Source organism: Sarcophilus harrisii, chromosome 3, assembly GCF_902635505.1.
Source record: "Sarcophilus harrisii chromosome 3, mSarHar1.11, whole genome shotgun sequence".
Lineage (NCBI taxonomy): Eukaryota > Metazoa > Chordata > Mammalia > Dasyuromorphia > Dasyuridae > Sarcophilus > Sarcophilus harrisii.
In genome coordinates, this window is record NC_045428.1 from 339068992 (window position 1) to 339086210 (window position 17219).

General features: G+C 33.7%; 1 protein-coding gene across 1 annotated transcript in view; it reads right to left on the reverse strand.

Annotated features, from left to right (window-relative positions):
• The window catches only part of TMEM163 (transmembrane protein 163), a 284123-nt gene that overhangs the window by 61450 nt on the left and 205454 nt on the right, over positions 1–17219 (reverse strand). Inside the window, exon 5 of the mRNA XM_003763824.3 lies at positions 1086–1182. Within this exon, the coding sequence (XP_003763872.1) occupies positions 1086–1182 (97 nt within the window). The remainder of the gene's footprint in view (positions 1–1085; positions 1183–17219) is intronic.

Genomic DNA, 17219 nt, shown 5'->3' on the forward strand with positions numbered 1-17219 from the left:
TATCCTCCAAGACTATGATAGAACTGCCTTCATAAGCTGTGGAAATTTACTTCAATGTCAATTCCTCAGTCTAACCATAAAATCACTCTTAAATAAGGAGAATTCAGAAAGAGGCTGTCATGTTTCCTCCAAATAGGTTTCCCTGCATGATTCCAAACCAAAATTATATAAGGTCTAATAACTCTGGTCTTGCAGAGGTACTACAGACTCTCAGCCTGACTCAACAAATCATGAGCTGCAAGTTCAGCCGAGATTCTACCTCTGAATCATTGCACAGTTTGTGTATACAGAAGAATTATTGCCAGGGTAGAGCTTTCATCTTAGAGTAATCACAGTGGCTGTCTTTTGTGTAGATTCACTGATAGAAGTTATTCAAATATTTCTACTCTGGACATTCTTAGAAAAAAGATCAGCATGCAGGTAATGATTTATATCCTAAGAGTGAGACATCCTCAGGAAGATCTTATTTTTTTTTTTTAACATCATGGAGATTTAAAAAATCATGTCCAATTTCATTTTTATCCCCACCGATGCAAAGATTAGTTTGTGCAACTGGAATTTCCATTGCACTGGAAAACCTAATGCAAATAGTTTTGTGTACTGAGGTGTAATATATTTAGGGGGAGGGGAAAGGGAAAGAGAAGATGGAAAAACATTAATTCTACTGAATGGACAAAGAATGACAGATGGAAGCAATATGAAGTGTATCACTTTGCCATATGTGAAACAAACAGATTCTCAATACAAAAGATCTATTTAAAGACATGTTACTTTAAAGTAAAAAAAGCATCGGACTCCAAATATCTACAGAGAATGATGCTGAACACAGTAGTGACAAAGCAGATGGCCCATATGTCGAGAAAGGCTGCTTACGTTTTCCCTGTTGCTGCTCTTCAAGTCATTCCCCTCTGTGCTGTAGTCAAGTTACCAAAATAAACACGAATTCTCAGATCCTTCCTAAACACAGGCATGCTGTGTTCTTTTTCAATGTACCTACCACTCCCAGCAATCTTACTGGCTTGAAGACTGTATAGAATACTGGTATCCCTAAAAAAGAGAATTTTTATGAACAAGAGTGACCTTACCACTTCTGGGAGCAGCCTTGTTGAAAGGTCATGGATGGCTTTGACCACTATACATACAGATGACAGAAGGAATATCACCCCCAAGATCACACAGGCTCTGTAAAGAAACAAGAGGGTGCAAATATTAATTTGGAATATATCACCTTACAAAGGCATTAGTACAATCAACAATGACCACAAAAAGGATAAAGAGAGCAATTCTGAAAAGTTTATGTTTCACCCATCTCCCACTGAGAATGTACACAATTTGAAGAGTTCCCAGGAAGGCAAAAATTTAGAGTCAAACACCTTTTGTACCTGAGGTTCAATAACCTCATTTTACAGTTGAGAAAATTGAAATTCATGAAAGCAATTCATGAATTTCTCAAGATCATATACTAAGTGGCTAGGTTCATATTCAAACTAATGCCTTTGCAAATATATATTAAATATATTTTAATTTTTAATAATTAATTAATAAAATACTTAATTTTATTAACTATACAAATATATTAAAATATATATAGCTTTACCAGTAAAGAGAATATGTATTTATTAAGCACCTGTGATGTTTTAGGGACTCTGCTCAGTGCTTTCTGAATATCATTTCATTTGAAAGTCAAATCAATCCTGTAGGTGTTGTGGGTTATAGGGAAGGTATTATAATGAACTTCATTTTACAGTGGAGGAAACTGAAGCATTCAGAGTTAAGTGACTTTTTCAAATGCAGGCCAGATTTAAATGCAGGTCTTTTTAAATCCAGGCTCAAATCTCTGTGTGAACTGACACCCCTCTTACAACATGGCTACTTAATAATTACTTTCAAGTGGACCAGACAACATGGGCTAACTATTAAAACTAAGTGTAATATGAAAAGCAATTAAGAAGTTTCAATAAACTCATAAAATCTATGAATGTCAAGAGTAAACTTCCAGAGACTTTCAGAAACTTGCTTAAGAATATTTGAATCTATCCAAATAGGATGCAATCTATACTGTGCATCTATTATTGATATGAAATGCTAGATTTAAGGTAATTGGAGCTCACCATATTCCATTTTTTTTTAACAGCACATTCCCTACACAATCCTAAAGCAATAAACTTAAAAATCAAGTAAACCACTTTGAACAAGTCTAGACAGTTGGGCTCTCTCATGTCTGGCACTTACTTTTATTATGTGTGGTCTACAGGAGGGGTGAACATTTCATCATGCAGCTGACAAATAAACAAATACTAAAAAAAGATTATAAGAAGACAATGAATGATATGATTTATCAAGATAGATACATTTATCAAAAGGCCCAACAATTTAGGTAAATAGGGAAAGTTTCCTAACTTGTAAAATGGGAATTCTACTATTTATATTACCTATTTGTGGAGTTATTGAAAGACAAAGGGCTATGTATATAAATATGTGCTATTATTAAAAAAAGACAAAATAGTCCTTATTAAGCATGACCAAGGTGTCCCAGAATGTAAGAAGGTTAAATGTCTTAGATCAGAATAAACTTAACTTCCTGTTTTTGATCTCTCTTTATAAGGGAGGGAGACATTTCAGGAGAAATTTATTGACAACAACTCTTAAGACTACTCAGGAAGAAAATATTGAGGGAGCTTGAAACTTGAAAATATAGAAACTTCTCAAATTAAGAAAGCCCATAAAGATTTGAATCCAAAAACAGAAATGAGAGATAAGAAAGTAGGTTTTTTTTGTAAAGACATTTGATATAAGAGAAAGCAAGAATTCAATTTAATAGGCATCTAATAGCCTACTACATACTAGATGCTATGACAAGTGCCAGGAATATAAACCTTTAACAAAAAAGTAGTTCTCTCTCAATTGAATTCAGGTGATGATTGAAATAAAATGGTGGCCATGTAAATGAAGAGAAAAGTACAGATACAAGACAATGGGGATCTAAAATCAGTCAGACCTCTTAACTATTAGATATGGAAAAATCAAGAAAAAGTGGTAAAGGAAAAGAAAAAAAGAAAAGGAAGAGTTGAGGATGACTAAAATGTTACAGACATAGATAGATAACTAGAATTATGATATTATTCTTAATACTACCACCAATAGAAATGGGGAAATTGGAAAGAAAAGTTCAGTTTAGAAGAGAGAGAAGAAAATGAGCTTTATTTTAGTTATACTGAATTTGAGATGGTTATGGGACAACTAGGTGAAGGTCTAAAGTTCAGGAGAGAAATAAAGTCTGAATTGTAGACTGTTAGTGTCACTTGCAAATAGATGACAGTAGAGTTCATGGGAAGCAATAAGATTTTAGAAAATGTATTAAAGGAAGAGGATCCAGGACAGAGCCATGATAGATACATTCATGCAATGGCAGGATGTAGATGAGGAACCTGCAAAAGAAAATTAAAAGAAATGGTTCAAAGGGTGGGAAGAGGACAAGGAGAGAGCTGTGTAACAAAAAACTTAGGGAAGAAAGTATCAAGGAATAGAAGTTATCAAGAGGGTCAAATGCTGCAGAGAGGTATTAAAAAAAAAAAGATGAGGATAAGAGAATTCTATTGGATTTAGCAATAAAAAGATTTCCACTTGTATATTGGAAAGAGAAGTTCAGCTTAGTGATGAGATTAGATGCCAGATTGTAAAAAGTTTAAAAGTGAGTAGAAGATGATGAAGCTGAGAGAATGAATATAAACAGCTTTTACTAAGACTTTGTGAAAATGAAGAAAGGTATAGCGCAATAACTTGAGGAGGTTATAAAGTCTAGTGAAGACTTAATGGAGAACTGGGTTAGGCAGCAAGAAAGTAATAAGTGGGGGGTGGGAGGAAGGAGAGGAGAAGGAAAAAAGAAAGGGAGATGGCAACTAATCAAATAATTAAAAGATCAAGATCCCAGAAGAGACAGCACTAAAGGCACATGTGGAGAGGTCACATCTTACACTAAAACTGCAGAAAAGGGAAAAGAATGAAATAATTATGTAGAGGAGGATTGAGGTGCAGAATTGAACAGGAAAGCCATCAAAACAGATGGCTGTAATTTTTCAGTAAAGTATGAATCAAGGTCCTTTATTATGCAAGAAGGGAAAAGGGGCAGGATGGGTGGCTGGAAGAAAGAAGACAACAGTATATAGCAGTGAGGGCTCTGTTATATTTAGAAAGATTATATAAAATTTTAGTGGTCCCTATCAGCATGATTACATGACTTGCTCTAACGGCTTTAGCAGCTGGAGAAGAATAACAGACAAGGTAAAGGGTAGGAGTAAACCAAGGTTGGGGCAGTGATTCAGAAGGAAAATAATGCTGAGATAGAGTGATATTAGACCTTAGATGTTGCTTTATAGAAGTGCCAGGCAAAATATTTAAGGAAGGAAGTGCCATAATAATACCTAGGAAAGATGAATATAATCTAGCAGTGCTAATTTCAATTTAATTTAATTTAATAGAGAGAGAAAAGGGGTGGTAAGGGAAAAGAATGGCAAAGGAAAGACTCAAGAACAATAGGAATAAAATATAGATTGTGACTATGAGGTGAAAAGAAAAGACAACCATCATTCTAATTTTATCAGTTCATTATCTTTATATGCCTTATGTGTGGCAAATTTTTAAACCCATATGATTTCCCCATAACTCAAGACTTAGTCTGTCCTCAGATAATAAAAATTAATTTCAACAGTAGCCTGAATGACTTATGACTAATAGGTAAACCTATCACATCATAAATGTAAAATGCAAGTATATAGATCTATATAGACAGCTATATTGTTTTCTACAATCATATGTACATTTCATATTCTTGGACTTCCTTTAGTAGAATTCAAGTATTCTGTTGTTATATTCCAAGCCCCAAAATGTTATATGACCAAATTAGATTAAGAAATGCTGATAGTCTTTTAACTGATATTATTCTTCACTATTAGCAAAGCAGAACGATAGGGTTAATTATATGGAACTGCAATGCATAGCCTCTCAAATTCAGATTTCTTGCTATTCAAACACAATGCTTCTTAAAATACAGGTGTGAGTCTGCAAATCAATATGGTTAGAGAATATAAGGCAAGAAATTATAATCATTTCAAAAAGAAGATACAAGGAAGAAAAATGATAATTTAATAATGACTACAATAATAAAAGTATGAGAGCAATACATAGCAGGTAGCATGAAAGTTACACCTATGCCAAATTTTTATAATGAGATTCTTAAGAGAGAAGATATGATTGAGCATAATAATAACATGCTAGCTATTTCCAAAGTGCTTTACATTTATTATCTCATTTTATCATCACAACCACCCTAGGAGGTAAATGGTATTAATACATTTATTTTATAATTAATGAAACTGAAGCAAACAAACACAGAGTGACTTGCCCAAGATCATACTGCTGATGAGTATCTGGGGCAAGATTTAAACTTAGATCTTCCTGATCCCAGATATAACACTCTAACCACGTGGTACCTACCACCAGCCTTTAAATGAAAAAGAAAAGAAGAGAGAAAGCAAAAATCAGGTCATGAACAAGTAGCCATTATCACCAACAAAGTACATAGTCATGAAGAAGGGTAGAATGAAGAATTCCAAAAGCAGAGAACCCAGCTCCTAATGACAATTCACAGCTGACTAGAGGAAGCACCATGGACAGCAGATCAGTGACAAGGAAGAAGAAATTGAAGGATCAAAGAGATGACACTAAAAGAAATTTTGAAAGTCTAAAAAGAAGGGAGGAAAGAAAAAATGTGGGCTGCTACCATGGCATTGGAAATAGTATAAAATATGAAAAATAAGAAAAGTATCCATGAAAATTAATGAATAAGACATGGCTGAGTTAATAACCTTATGGCTAAGTATATTATAGAGAAAACTCCTGCTTAGGTTATACTAGATGATCTCTGAGGTCACTTCTAATTCTAAGATTATGATTTTACTTATAATGCTCACATTCAGAACTGAATGACACATTTGTACATCCATAATATAATTCAGGATCCTTGCTGCCCTCATTTGCTGCCTTTCAAAATAACACTCTGTTCATTACTATCTACTGGAGATTTTAAGCCTTGCATAACAAATGACTTAATTTATAATGTAATTAAGAGGTGTGTATTATAGGCAGTAGAATGCTCTGACAGTATAACTGTATATTTACAAAAACATTTAAAAGAACATTTAAAACTGTCCCATTTGCTGCTCTCCTTCCCCAGATCTGCTCCATCCCATCACAAGATGCATTATGGCCAGCTATCTGCTTCAAGGTATACGTCTTTTTCCAACTGTGCATATATTCTAAACATTTTCTATTTTAGAAGCACTTCTATTCCAAAATCTTTTGTTTAGTAGAGAATGGTAAGGACTCTTTAATTACAGTTTGTCCATAACTTGCCTTTTTATTACTTAACTCCCCCTATCCAAGGATTGCTCCCTCATCTTTTGCTTCCCTATCCATTCATCCCTTCCCCCTTATTTATAGATTTTTGGAAGGTGCTAGATCCTTTGTGATTATATATGTAGTGTTGCCTATTTAACTCATTCCCGATGTGAATAGGTTTCCAAAACTACAAGCCCTTCTCCCCCGTCTACAATGCCTCTGTGTCTATTCTTCCTCTGCACCTCATTTGTATAACATGATTACTATTTTTAACTTAACTCTGCCAATCTTTCTTTGGAGCTACCCTATGTTTATGGGAATCTTAAACATATAGTATACATTTCTTCCTATGTAAAAAAATAAACAATTTGTCCAAGTTTAAACAGTTTGTCCATGTTGAGTTCCTTAAAATGTTGACTTTTATATGTTAAATTTTCTGTTAAGTTCAAGTTTGGTTGATAGAAACTCCTGAAAACTTGCAAGTTCATTGAAGGTTCATTTCTTCTCATTCAGAATTATAGATAATTTTGTTGGATATAATATTTTTGGCTACAAACCTAGTTCTTTTGATTGTTGGTAGATATGATTCCAGGACCTACAGTCTTTTATTACAGCTGCTGGTAAGTCTAGTACAATTCTAATTATAGCTCTAGCATCTTAGAATTGTCTTTTTCTTATTTCTTGCAAAATTTTCTCTTTGATCTGGGAGTTTCAAATTTGACAATCATATTCATGTGTGTTTCCCACAAAGGACCTCTTTGAAGTTGTGATTGGTAGATTTTTTTCTATTTATACTTTCCCCTCATGTTCTGTTACTCCAGGACAATTTTCTTGGATTATTTCCTGCATTATTGTATCAAAGTTCACTTTTTTGGTCACACCTTTTTGGAAGTTCAATTATTCTTGTGTTTTCTCTTCTTGATCTGTTCTCCAGATCTGTCATTTTTAAATAAGATGTTTCACATTCTGTTCTATTTTCATATTCTTTATAATATAACCTGTTTTTTTATTTCTTAGTCTCACATAGCTTCACTGGCTTTCCCTTGCCCAATTCTAATTTTCAAAGAATTATTTTCATCTTTGAGACTCTGTACTTCCTTTTCTAACTACTTAACTTTTTTCTTATTTTTTTCTTGGATAGTTTTTTTTAGTTTTTCCTCAATTATCTCCCATTTGATTTTTAAATTCTTTTTTGATTTCTTCTATAAATTCTCTCTGGTTACAAAAGCAATTTCTTAAAAATATAAATAAACACATCTCTCAGATTGGCTAAGGACCAGAGAAGATAATGATAAATGTTGGAGGGTATGTGGGAAAAGTGGTACACTAATACATTGTTGGTGGAGTTGTGAACTGATCCAACCATTTTGGAGAGCAATCTGGAACTGTGCCCAGAGGGTTATCAAACTTTGATATGCCCTTTGATCTAGCAGTGTCTCTACTGGGTTTATATCCCAAAGAGCTCATAAAAAAGGGAAAGGGATCCATATGTACAAAAATGTTTGTAGCAGTTCTTTTTTATGGTGGAAAAGAACTGGAAACTGAGTGGCTGCCCATCAGTTGGGACACAGCTGACTAAGTGATGGTTTATGAATGTTATGTAATATTGTTCTATAAGAAATGATCAGCAGGATGATTTCAGAAAATCCTGAAAGAACTTACATAAACTGATGTGAAGTGAAATGAGTAGATCCAAGAGAACAACAACATGATTGTGTGATCAACTCTCATGGATGTGGCTTTTTTCAGCACTAAAGTGATTCAGGCCAATTCCAATAGACTTGTGATAGAGAGAGCCATCTGCAACCAGAAAGAGATTTGTGGGGACTGAATGTGGATCACAACATAGTATTTTCACCCTTTTGGTTGTTGTTTGCTTGCCTTTTGTTTTTGTTTTTTTTTTCTTTTTGATCTGATTTTTCTTGTGCAACATAATGTATATGGAAATATGTATAAAAAATTACATATGTTTAATATATATTATATTATTTGCTATCTGGGGAAAAAGTGAGGGCAAGGGAAGGAGAAAAATTTGGAACACAAAGTTTTGCAAGGTAAATGCAGAAAAATATCTGCATATATTTTGAAAATAAAAGACTATTAAAAATAAAAAATATAAGAGGGGCTTCTTTCTAGTATCTTCAAATATGTACTATGTTTGATATTTTAAAATGTTTTAAATTGCTAATCAGCTCTTTAAAATCTTTTTTTTAATCAAACAGTGTTGGAAGAGAGAAAATGATGAACCTCAAAGTCAAACTGTTAGAAATCAACTGTCTGATGAAGATCAATCAGAAATTTTAAAGGGATCTTTGAAATGTAGAATAAATCAATAAAGCCTACAATTTGATTCTGCAAAATTCTGAAAAAAATCTCCACACACACAATTCAATAATTTTCCTGTTAGAGAAAAAAGTACATCTGTACTTTTTTGACTATATATCCTTCACTATTCTTCCTGTAAACAGACGATCAAAGTAGAAAATGTCCATTTCTAATCCAGGATGCTTCAAAATCTGTGTATTTGAAAAGAAAGAAGAAAAACTAGTCCCATGACTCTATAAACAAAGACCTTGTAGGAGCTCTTTTTACAATTTTAATTTTCCTTCTAATGCTATAAATTTGAAAGAAACTGTCAGCCTTTCTCTAACATCATTGTCAGCCTGCACCTTGGCATCTATTTAATAGCACAGTCAAGATGACTATTATTAGCAAAGGAGTATGATGCTATTTTTTAACATTTTATTAATAATGCATTATGTTTACATAGCATCTTTCCTCTCAAGCACTCAAAGTTCTTTGGATACCAGCTTATAAATCTCTTGGGGGTCCCTTACCCACAGAGTTGTTTGGTGGCAGGGAGAAGAGTAAGAATATGAAGTTGTTTTTAAAACAAGTTTAAATGCAAGAGTTTAAGAAGTTTTTCCAAGGCCACCTATTGATTAACCAGTCAATTTAGAAATAGAATCTACCTCATTTAATTTACATGTTAGTGCTCTGACTTATAGAGCATCAGCCACTTTCATGTTTTAGGCCATACACGTGATATCTTATAAACATTCACTCCAGAGACTGATGAGATTTGGGACATTGCTTAGATTCTAGTCAGGAAGAAGTAAGCAAAACAAATGCTGCTTGCTCATTCTCTTCTTTGATACTACTTTGCTCCTATCTTGGGAACAAAGGTGGAAATGTTTGGGGAAAGTGAATAAGAAAAAAGCATATGAAAGATATAGATGATGTAGTCTGACTAGCAGTAAAATGGACACTCACAATCCTGCATAGAAGTTGTACTGGAAGGCAGATGAGGTACAACAACCAAGAAAAACCTATTCAAGGAATAAGCAATCTCTCCCAACCCACTTCATCTCCCCTGATAAAACAAGAAGTCATTTAAGGAAGGGAGGGGAGTACTTTTTAAGAGAATAGACAAGCCAATTATCCACTGCTCTCAAAATTCTCTTGTTCTTTAGTTTTATAATTCCCACATTGCCTTCAATTCCAATTACTCTTGTTTCAGACACAATCACCATTTCCTCAAGAATAGTTAAAAGCTGTCAGATATTTGCACTCTAATTTAAGAGTAAAGGGTGCTAATTACAGATATGATTGAGAGTCTCTAAGTGTAATTAGTTGAAAGTATTAATTTTCAGCTCTGAAGGTGGTATATCAAAGCCTTCATAGATACTTGACTCCTTACTTCAACCTCTCCTCTCCAAATGTACACAAAAAACTCTCATAGTTGCTGTTGTGGTGAGTAGCTAGACCCTGACCAATTAATGCAATTGTATGACTTCAACTTTTATTAGTAAAACCTAATTTATTTTTAATCTTATAAATTCTACACTATTCACTTTTTTTAAAAATAGGAGTGAAATTCAAAAGGCGAGTGATGAAAGGCTTCTTTTCATCTTTCCTCCTTTTAGCTAAATTTTAAAATATGTACTTCTCACAATTAATCAAATTAATTTAAAATGTAATGTTTAATATTTGATTTATGATCTTTCATGTCAGATTTCAAAGTATTAAAATATTCCACAATAGAGACCGTTCTAATTTCAGTAATAAATTGATAGTACCATGGATAGGGCACTGAACCTATCATCAGGAAGACCCAACTTCCAAACCTGCTTAAGAAAGACACATGTTTTTGTTGTTATTTCTCCTTTGTTCTTGAAGAGTGGAAGGTCCTTTTATCTTTTCCTACTCACCCATCAGACTCAATACGCTCTCTGTGACATGAAAGTTTTTAAGATTGAGTCTGTCCCTCCCCAAACCCAGCTGGTCCCACAGCTTGACATTGAGTCTACAGAATTGGCTTTGAGTTGTTTGTGCTTCACTCCTTCCAACCTCCACCTCTGGAAGTCAGATCTTTCTTATGGTCTTCTCAAGCTGTCTTAGTCTTTTTGCATGTATGGAGGAAATTTGGAGAGCTAAAAGTTTTCTGATCTACTCCACTATCTTTCTATAAATGTTAATCATTATTCATTATAATTTATGGAAATTATTTAAATGTGTGACCAATGATGAAAATTAAAACATCAAGTTATGAATACACACTGTATTTATGGATACTTGATAGTGGCTTTGTTTTAAGTTAGTAAAGTCTTTGTTTTTGTGTATAAGTGTTCAAAAGGTAAGGTAGTCAATAAAAGCCTTTTTTTTTTTCCAATAGAAATGGGTGGGTGGAGACAAATAGAAAAATGTGTTATAACACAAACAGGTTTTACAGGAATGTGAACTCTCCAACACAGAAACAATAACAACTAATATTCATATACCACTTACTATGTGCCAGGCACTAAACTAAGTGCTTTGCAATTACAGTCTCATTTGTTTGTCACAAAAACCCTGAAATTGGGTGCTGCTTTATTCCTTTTTTTACAGTTGAGGGAACTGAGGCAGAGAGAAGTTAGATGATTTGCTTAGAGTCATACAGTTAGTAAATGTGTGGAACTGGATTTGAATTTGAGTCTTCCTGACTTGATGCTCAGCATTGGATCCATTGGGCTACCTAATGACCTGAAATATGTTGCATGCTATCCAAGAAAAGAAAAAAAAAATTACATCTTAAAAATGGAGCCTACTTTAGTAGTTTGAATACTCAGATGTCTATAGATTAATTTCTGGGAAATTGGGAAAGCTTCTTTGATCAGGATTATTTTTCTAAATGGGCTGTCACTGCCTGAAAGTCTTCCTTTACAGATTAATAGAATCCTAAGTTTGGGAAAAGCCTAAAAATCATCAAGTTCCAGCTCAAGTTCCCTCCCAAAGAAGGACCACCTGTTATAGTAATGCTAAAAGAGAGTTTTTCAGTCTCTAGTCGTATGTTTCCAAGTACCTTGATATTTTCAGGGTGAGCGTTTTTCTGTAGCTGGACAGCTCCACTGATGAAAAAATTCTTACAAAAAACCCAAATCCAACTTTCAATAACCTCCATTCATGGATCATATTGCTCTCCTTTAGTGCTATTCAGATTAAGATTTATTCCTTTCCCACGTGGTTGCCCTTCATAAAGAGAACATCTATTTCCTTTTATATATACTAAAAACCTAGAAGTTCATCTATTCCTTCATATAGTATAGTTTCTAACTTTTTGCCATTTTGACTATGCTATTTTAGATTCTATTTAAATTATCAGAGTCCTCTTTAAAATATGACACCCAGGAACAATATTTTAAATGTGCTCAAAAAGCACAAACTACCATGGACCTTTTTTAAGACATTCATTCCTTTGGGATAATAAAATCTATTATAAATAGATTTTATCAGATTTAGATAGATTTGATAAAATAGATAATAACATCTATTTATTCATTCATTTGTGTATACATTCATTAATTTACTTTTAAAAACTTAAGATTTAAGAATCAATGAGACACAGTCAGTTTAGATTCGTTTAAACTCAATAATAATTACAGTAAGGACCCCAATTCACTAAACAATGTTATGTGGTGAGGGATTTTAATTTGTGATTTCACAGATATGTTGAAGAAGTTTTCTCAGTGATAGATGAATAAATATTCTGTAATTTCTACAAGACTGACTGAGGGGACATCTAGGTGGCACATTGGATAGAGCACCGAATTCAAATCTGATCTCGGACAATTAGCTGTGTAATCCTGGTTAAGGCAAAATGACTAGAATTTATGTAGTTTGCCAGAGGTCAAATAGTCAATACACATATCAGAACTTGAACTTGACCTTAAATCCATATATATTCCTTAGTCAATATGACTGAGGTTTGGGACTTTAAGTCCAATACCTTATCACATGTTAGCTTGCCTCACTTTAATGGACTAAGCCAGATATTGACAATATATTAAATGTATGCCAACGCAATAATATGATAAGCTCTCTGCTTTGGGAATTTTTTTAAACCAGTAGCACAAGCATCATATCAGAAAAACATAGCAAGATAAGAATTTATGTGAAAAAAACCCTAAGTACTTTAGTACAGGGCTTGTTAAATTTTTTTCCACTTATGACCCCTTTTTATCTGAGAAATTTTTGCCTGACCCTGTGGGTATAAGAATATAAAATAGGTATACAAATCAAACATTTACTGATAATAAATCATAATTTCATGACCCCTACATTCAGTTACAAGACCTCTTTGGGGGGTCACAAAACATACTTTAAGAGGCTGGGCTTTAATAGATTACAATTTCAGTGTAAGCCCCAAATTTGACATGGCAAGCAAAAAAAAAAAAAAAAAAGACATGAATGCTATTTAAGAGAGGTAAATAAAAGCATAGTATCATAAAAATATTCATTTCTAGCATTACAAATTAGGAAGGACATTGACAAAATAGAGACTATATCCTCAGACAGATCCCCAAAGTGGTGACAGAACTAAGGACCAAGACACAAAGGAATTTGTTTTAAGAACAAGTGATATTTAGACATAAGGAAAAAAGACTTAAGAGGTTAAAAAGTTGGGGGGTATAGAGAGAAGCTGAAAGCTGTCAATTTTTGAACAGATTCTATGTAAATATAGGATCAGAATTATTTAGCTTGGTCCCAAAAAGCAATGAGGGCAATGAATAGAAGTTGAAAAGTGGTGAATTTAGACTTGAAATAAGCACAATTTTCCTAACAATTAAACCTATTTTTGTTGTTGGGGGAGCTAATCAGAGTTGACACTTGCCCAAGGTCACACAGCTAGTAAGTGTCTGGGGTCGAATTTGAACTCAAGTCCTCTTGATTCCAAGGTTGATTTTCTATTTGCTCTGCTACTAGTTACACCCCTCACCCCAATTAAAATTATCTAAAGGAAGGAAATGGGTATATCTTGGGAGGGAGGTTATCAATAGTCATAAAAACAACAATGTTAACAGCTAACACACAGAAGCGCATTAATTTTCAGAAAGTACTGTTCATAAATTATCTTCTTTGGGTCTCAAAACCCAAAACTTTGGGTCTTTGAAAAATGACCTATATGTACAAAAATAATGATAGCAGCACTCTTGACGAAAATTATGTTTGGTGTTTTTCTGCTTTCTTTTAGTACCTTCTCACACTGCAATGAGTCCCTCATCTATACTCTTTGAACTATAAGTACTCTCAGATTATCCTCTAATTATCTGGGCACCTTATTCAGAGTTTTCTTCAAAAGTACACCAATGATCCCAAACTATTTGTTTAACATCTCTAATATTCCTCACCAATTCCTATAGGATTCTATTAAGCTTTAGAAAAACGAATCAAAACAATTTATAAAAATATGTGAATATGTTACATTGGAGAGAGCAGTGGATTTCAGAGTAAGAAAGACCTGGGTTCAAATCCAGCCTCAGACATTTACTAGCTGTTTGTCTCTGAACAAACCCCTTGACCTCAATCTATGTCAGTTTCCTTGTCTGTAAAATGGGCATAATAATAGTACCTAACTCCCAGGGTTGTTGTGAGGATATAATGAGATTATATTAATAAAACATTTTGCAAATCTTAAAGCTTATACATTACTTATTATCCATAATAATATATTAACATGAATATTAGAGATCATATCACAAAAATGGAAGGAGATATATTCTTAACCAACAGATTTTAAAAATTATGATAAAATAGATAATTTTGATTATGTGAAACTGAAAAACTTCTGCACAAATAAAATTGATACATTTAAAGGGGAAGGGAAGCAGTAAAATAGAGACCTTTTAATTAAAATTTCTTAGCAAGGAATACAATATTCAAGATATATCCACAACTAACACAAATATAACAGGACCAAAAGCCATTCCCCAATAGATAAGTAGTCAAAAGATGTGAACATTCTCAAAAAGCTGCAAATCATTAACAACCACATGAACTATTGTTCCAAACAGCCATTAATAAGTGTGCCAATCTTTCCCTTTAACATTGACAGTTATAATCTTTTATTTTTCTTTGCCATTTGCTGAATATAAAGTAAAATCCATGGGTTCTTTTTATTTAGGTTCCTCTTATTAATATATAAGGATGTATAATACAGTTCAGTCAGAATAGTCTACTTGTTGACATGACACTATCTCTTGCTTATGTATGTTTGCATTAATTGTCTCTCATGCTTGGAAATCATCCCTCTTTGACCTCTGTTTCTTAGAAGCTCAAATTTTCTTTAAGGCTCAGTTCAAATGATACTTTCTGTGTGAATTCTTTTCTGACCTTCCCTCAACCAATTCTACTGTGGCTTCCAGAAAAAAATTATCTTGTGATTATTTTATATCTTTGTAAATTATGCATAAATGTTACATATAACAAATACATAATATGTTACATATCTTTTATTTTATATTTGAATATGTTCACATATGTCTAGATAGATTATTAACTCCTTAAGATCAGATATTGTTTTAATTTTGTCTGTATTCCCAGTATCTAATATACTGCCTGGCACATGATAAGTTACTTTAAAATGCTTGATAATTGAGGTTAATTGATGGACAGGTGAGCAAACCTATGTAACTCTTTTTTTTTTTATTATAGCTTTTTATGTAGAAGTAATATGCATGGGTAATTTTATAGCATTGACAACTGCCAAACCTTTTGTTCCAATTTTTCCCCTCCTTCCCCCCACTCTCTCCCCTAAATGGCAAGTTGACCAATACATATTAAATATGTTAACGTATAAATTAAATACAAAATAAGTATACATGTCCAAACAGTTATTTTGCTGTACAAAAAGAATCGGACTCTGAAATAGTGCATAATTAGCCTGTGAAGGAAATAAAAAATGCAGGTGGACAAAAATAGAGGGATTGGGAATAGAGGGATAATAAACCTGTGTAATTCTAAAAATATTTTGATAATTATATCAATGTAATTGATTCCCTTTATAATCATATATATTTTATTTTATGCATTTTAGATATATTAATTTGAGAAGGGAGTCCATAGGTTTCCTTAGACTACCACAGAACATGAAACAAAACAGGTTAAGAAATCCTATTCTAAAGATAAGAAATTTTGAAATAATAAACAATATTACTTGAGAATAGCATCTGCATAATGAACTAAAGTTAAACCAATTTAAATATTTAACAAGATAATAGAAAAAATGAGTCTCATTTTTTGTGCCCCTAGTTCAGTTTCCAAAAGACCAAAGTAGCTTGCAAACTTGAAAAGTCCAGAATGGCTCACAGAGATGTCTAGACCTGATTCACTTCAGGCCACAGATAACTGAATTCCCCCCCCCCCCCCCTCCCAATCTCTCACTGAAATACAAGAATCAGGAAAAATCTTCTTAGTACTGAAATTGAAGAATGTGCAAGGTATCTCCCTAATTATATAAAGGTTAGATCAAGCAAATAATCAAATTTAAAAGAAAGGAGAGTCAGAGGGTGGTTACATGGTTTCATTCTCCACAAATGAAGAAAATAAATCAATTTTAGTAGGACAAATATAATAGATAAAGATCATTTTAGGGATGTTAAAGATCCAACTACATCCAAATCCAGAATACTTCAGTCCTAGTTCTGACATCTATGAAGCTATTTTGGGGGGTTAGTGAATAAATGATAAAAGATCTCTCCTTGCCAATTGCATTACTGAGGGAACCCAACTTAAGTAACACTTAAAAGGCAAAAAGGGACAAGGATAAAGGAACAAACAATAGGCACACTAGTTAAGATGGCTGATACTGCAGAGAGAAGCACAGTTTGTTCTTTGGTCCATTGTGTTTTCTTCCTGTCTATTTCTTCCTCTGTCCCTTTCTCCCTCTATCCTTCCCTCCCTCCCTCCCTCCTTTCCTTCCTTTCTTCTTTCCTTCCTTCCTCCCTGCCTCCCTCCTTCCTTCTTCTCTCTGTTTCTTTCTCCCTTCCTTCCTCCCTCTCTTCTTTCCTCCCTCCCTCCCTTCCTTCCTTCCTCCATTCCATCTTCCCTTCCTTCCTTTCTTCCTCCATCCTTCCTTTCTTCCTTCCTCCCTTCCTCCTTTCCTTCTTCCCTTCCTTCCTTCCTTCCTTCATCCTTTCTTTCTTCCTTCCTCCCTTCCTCTTTTTTCCTCCCTCCCTCTTTGCCTCTCTCCATCCAGTCCGCCTTCCTTCCTTCCTTCCTTTTGTTCCTCCCTTCTTCCTCCTCTCTTTCTCTCCCTCCTTTTCTTCACTCTTTTCCTTCTCTCTCTCTTTCTGTGTGTGTGTGTATGACTGACACTCTCTCTTTTCACACTTGCTAACTATACTAGTTGCTCTAGGTCTACCCATCTAGGAATAAAATGAGATAATGCCTGATTTGTTAAGTAGCTCATTATATGCCAGATGTAAGAAACACAAAAACAAAAGATTGTATCTGACATCAAGAAGTTTACAATTTACCCCAGAGGGAGACAATATTGGCATATATGT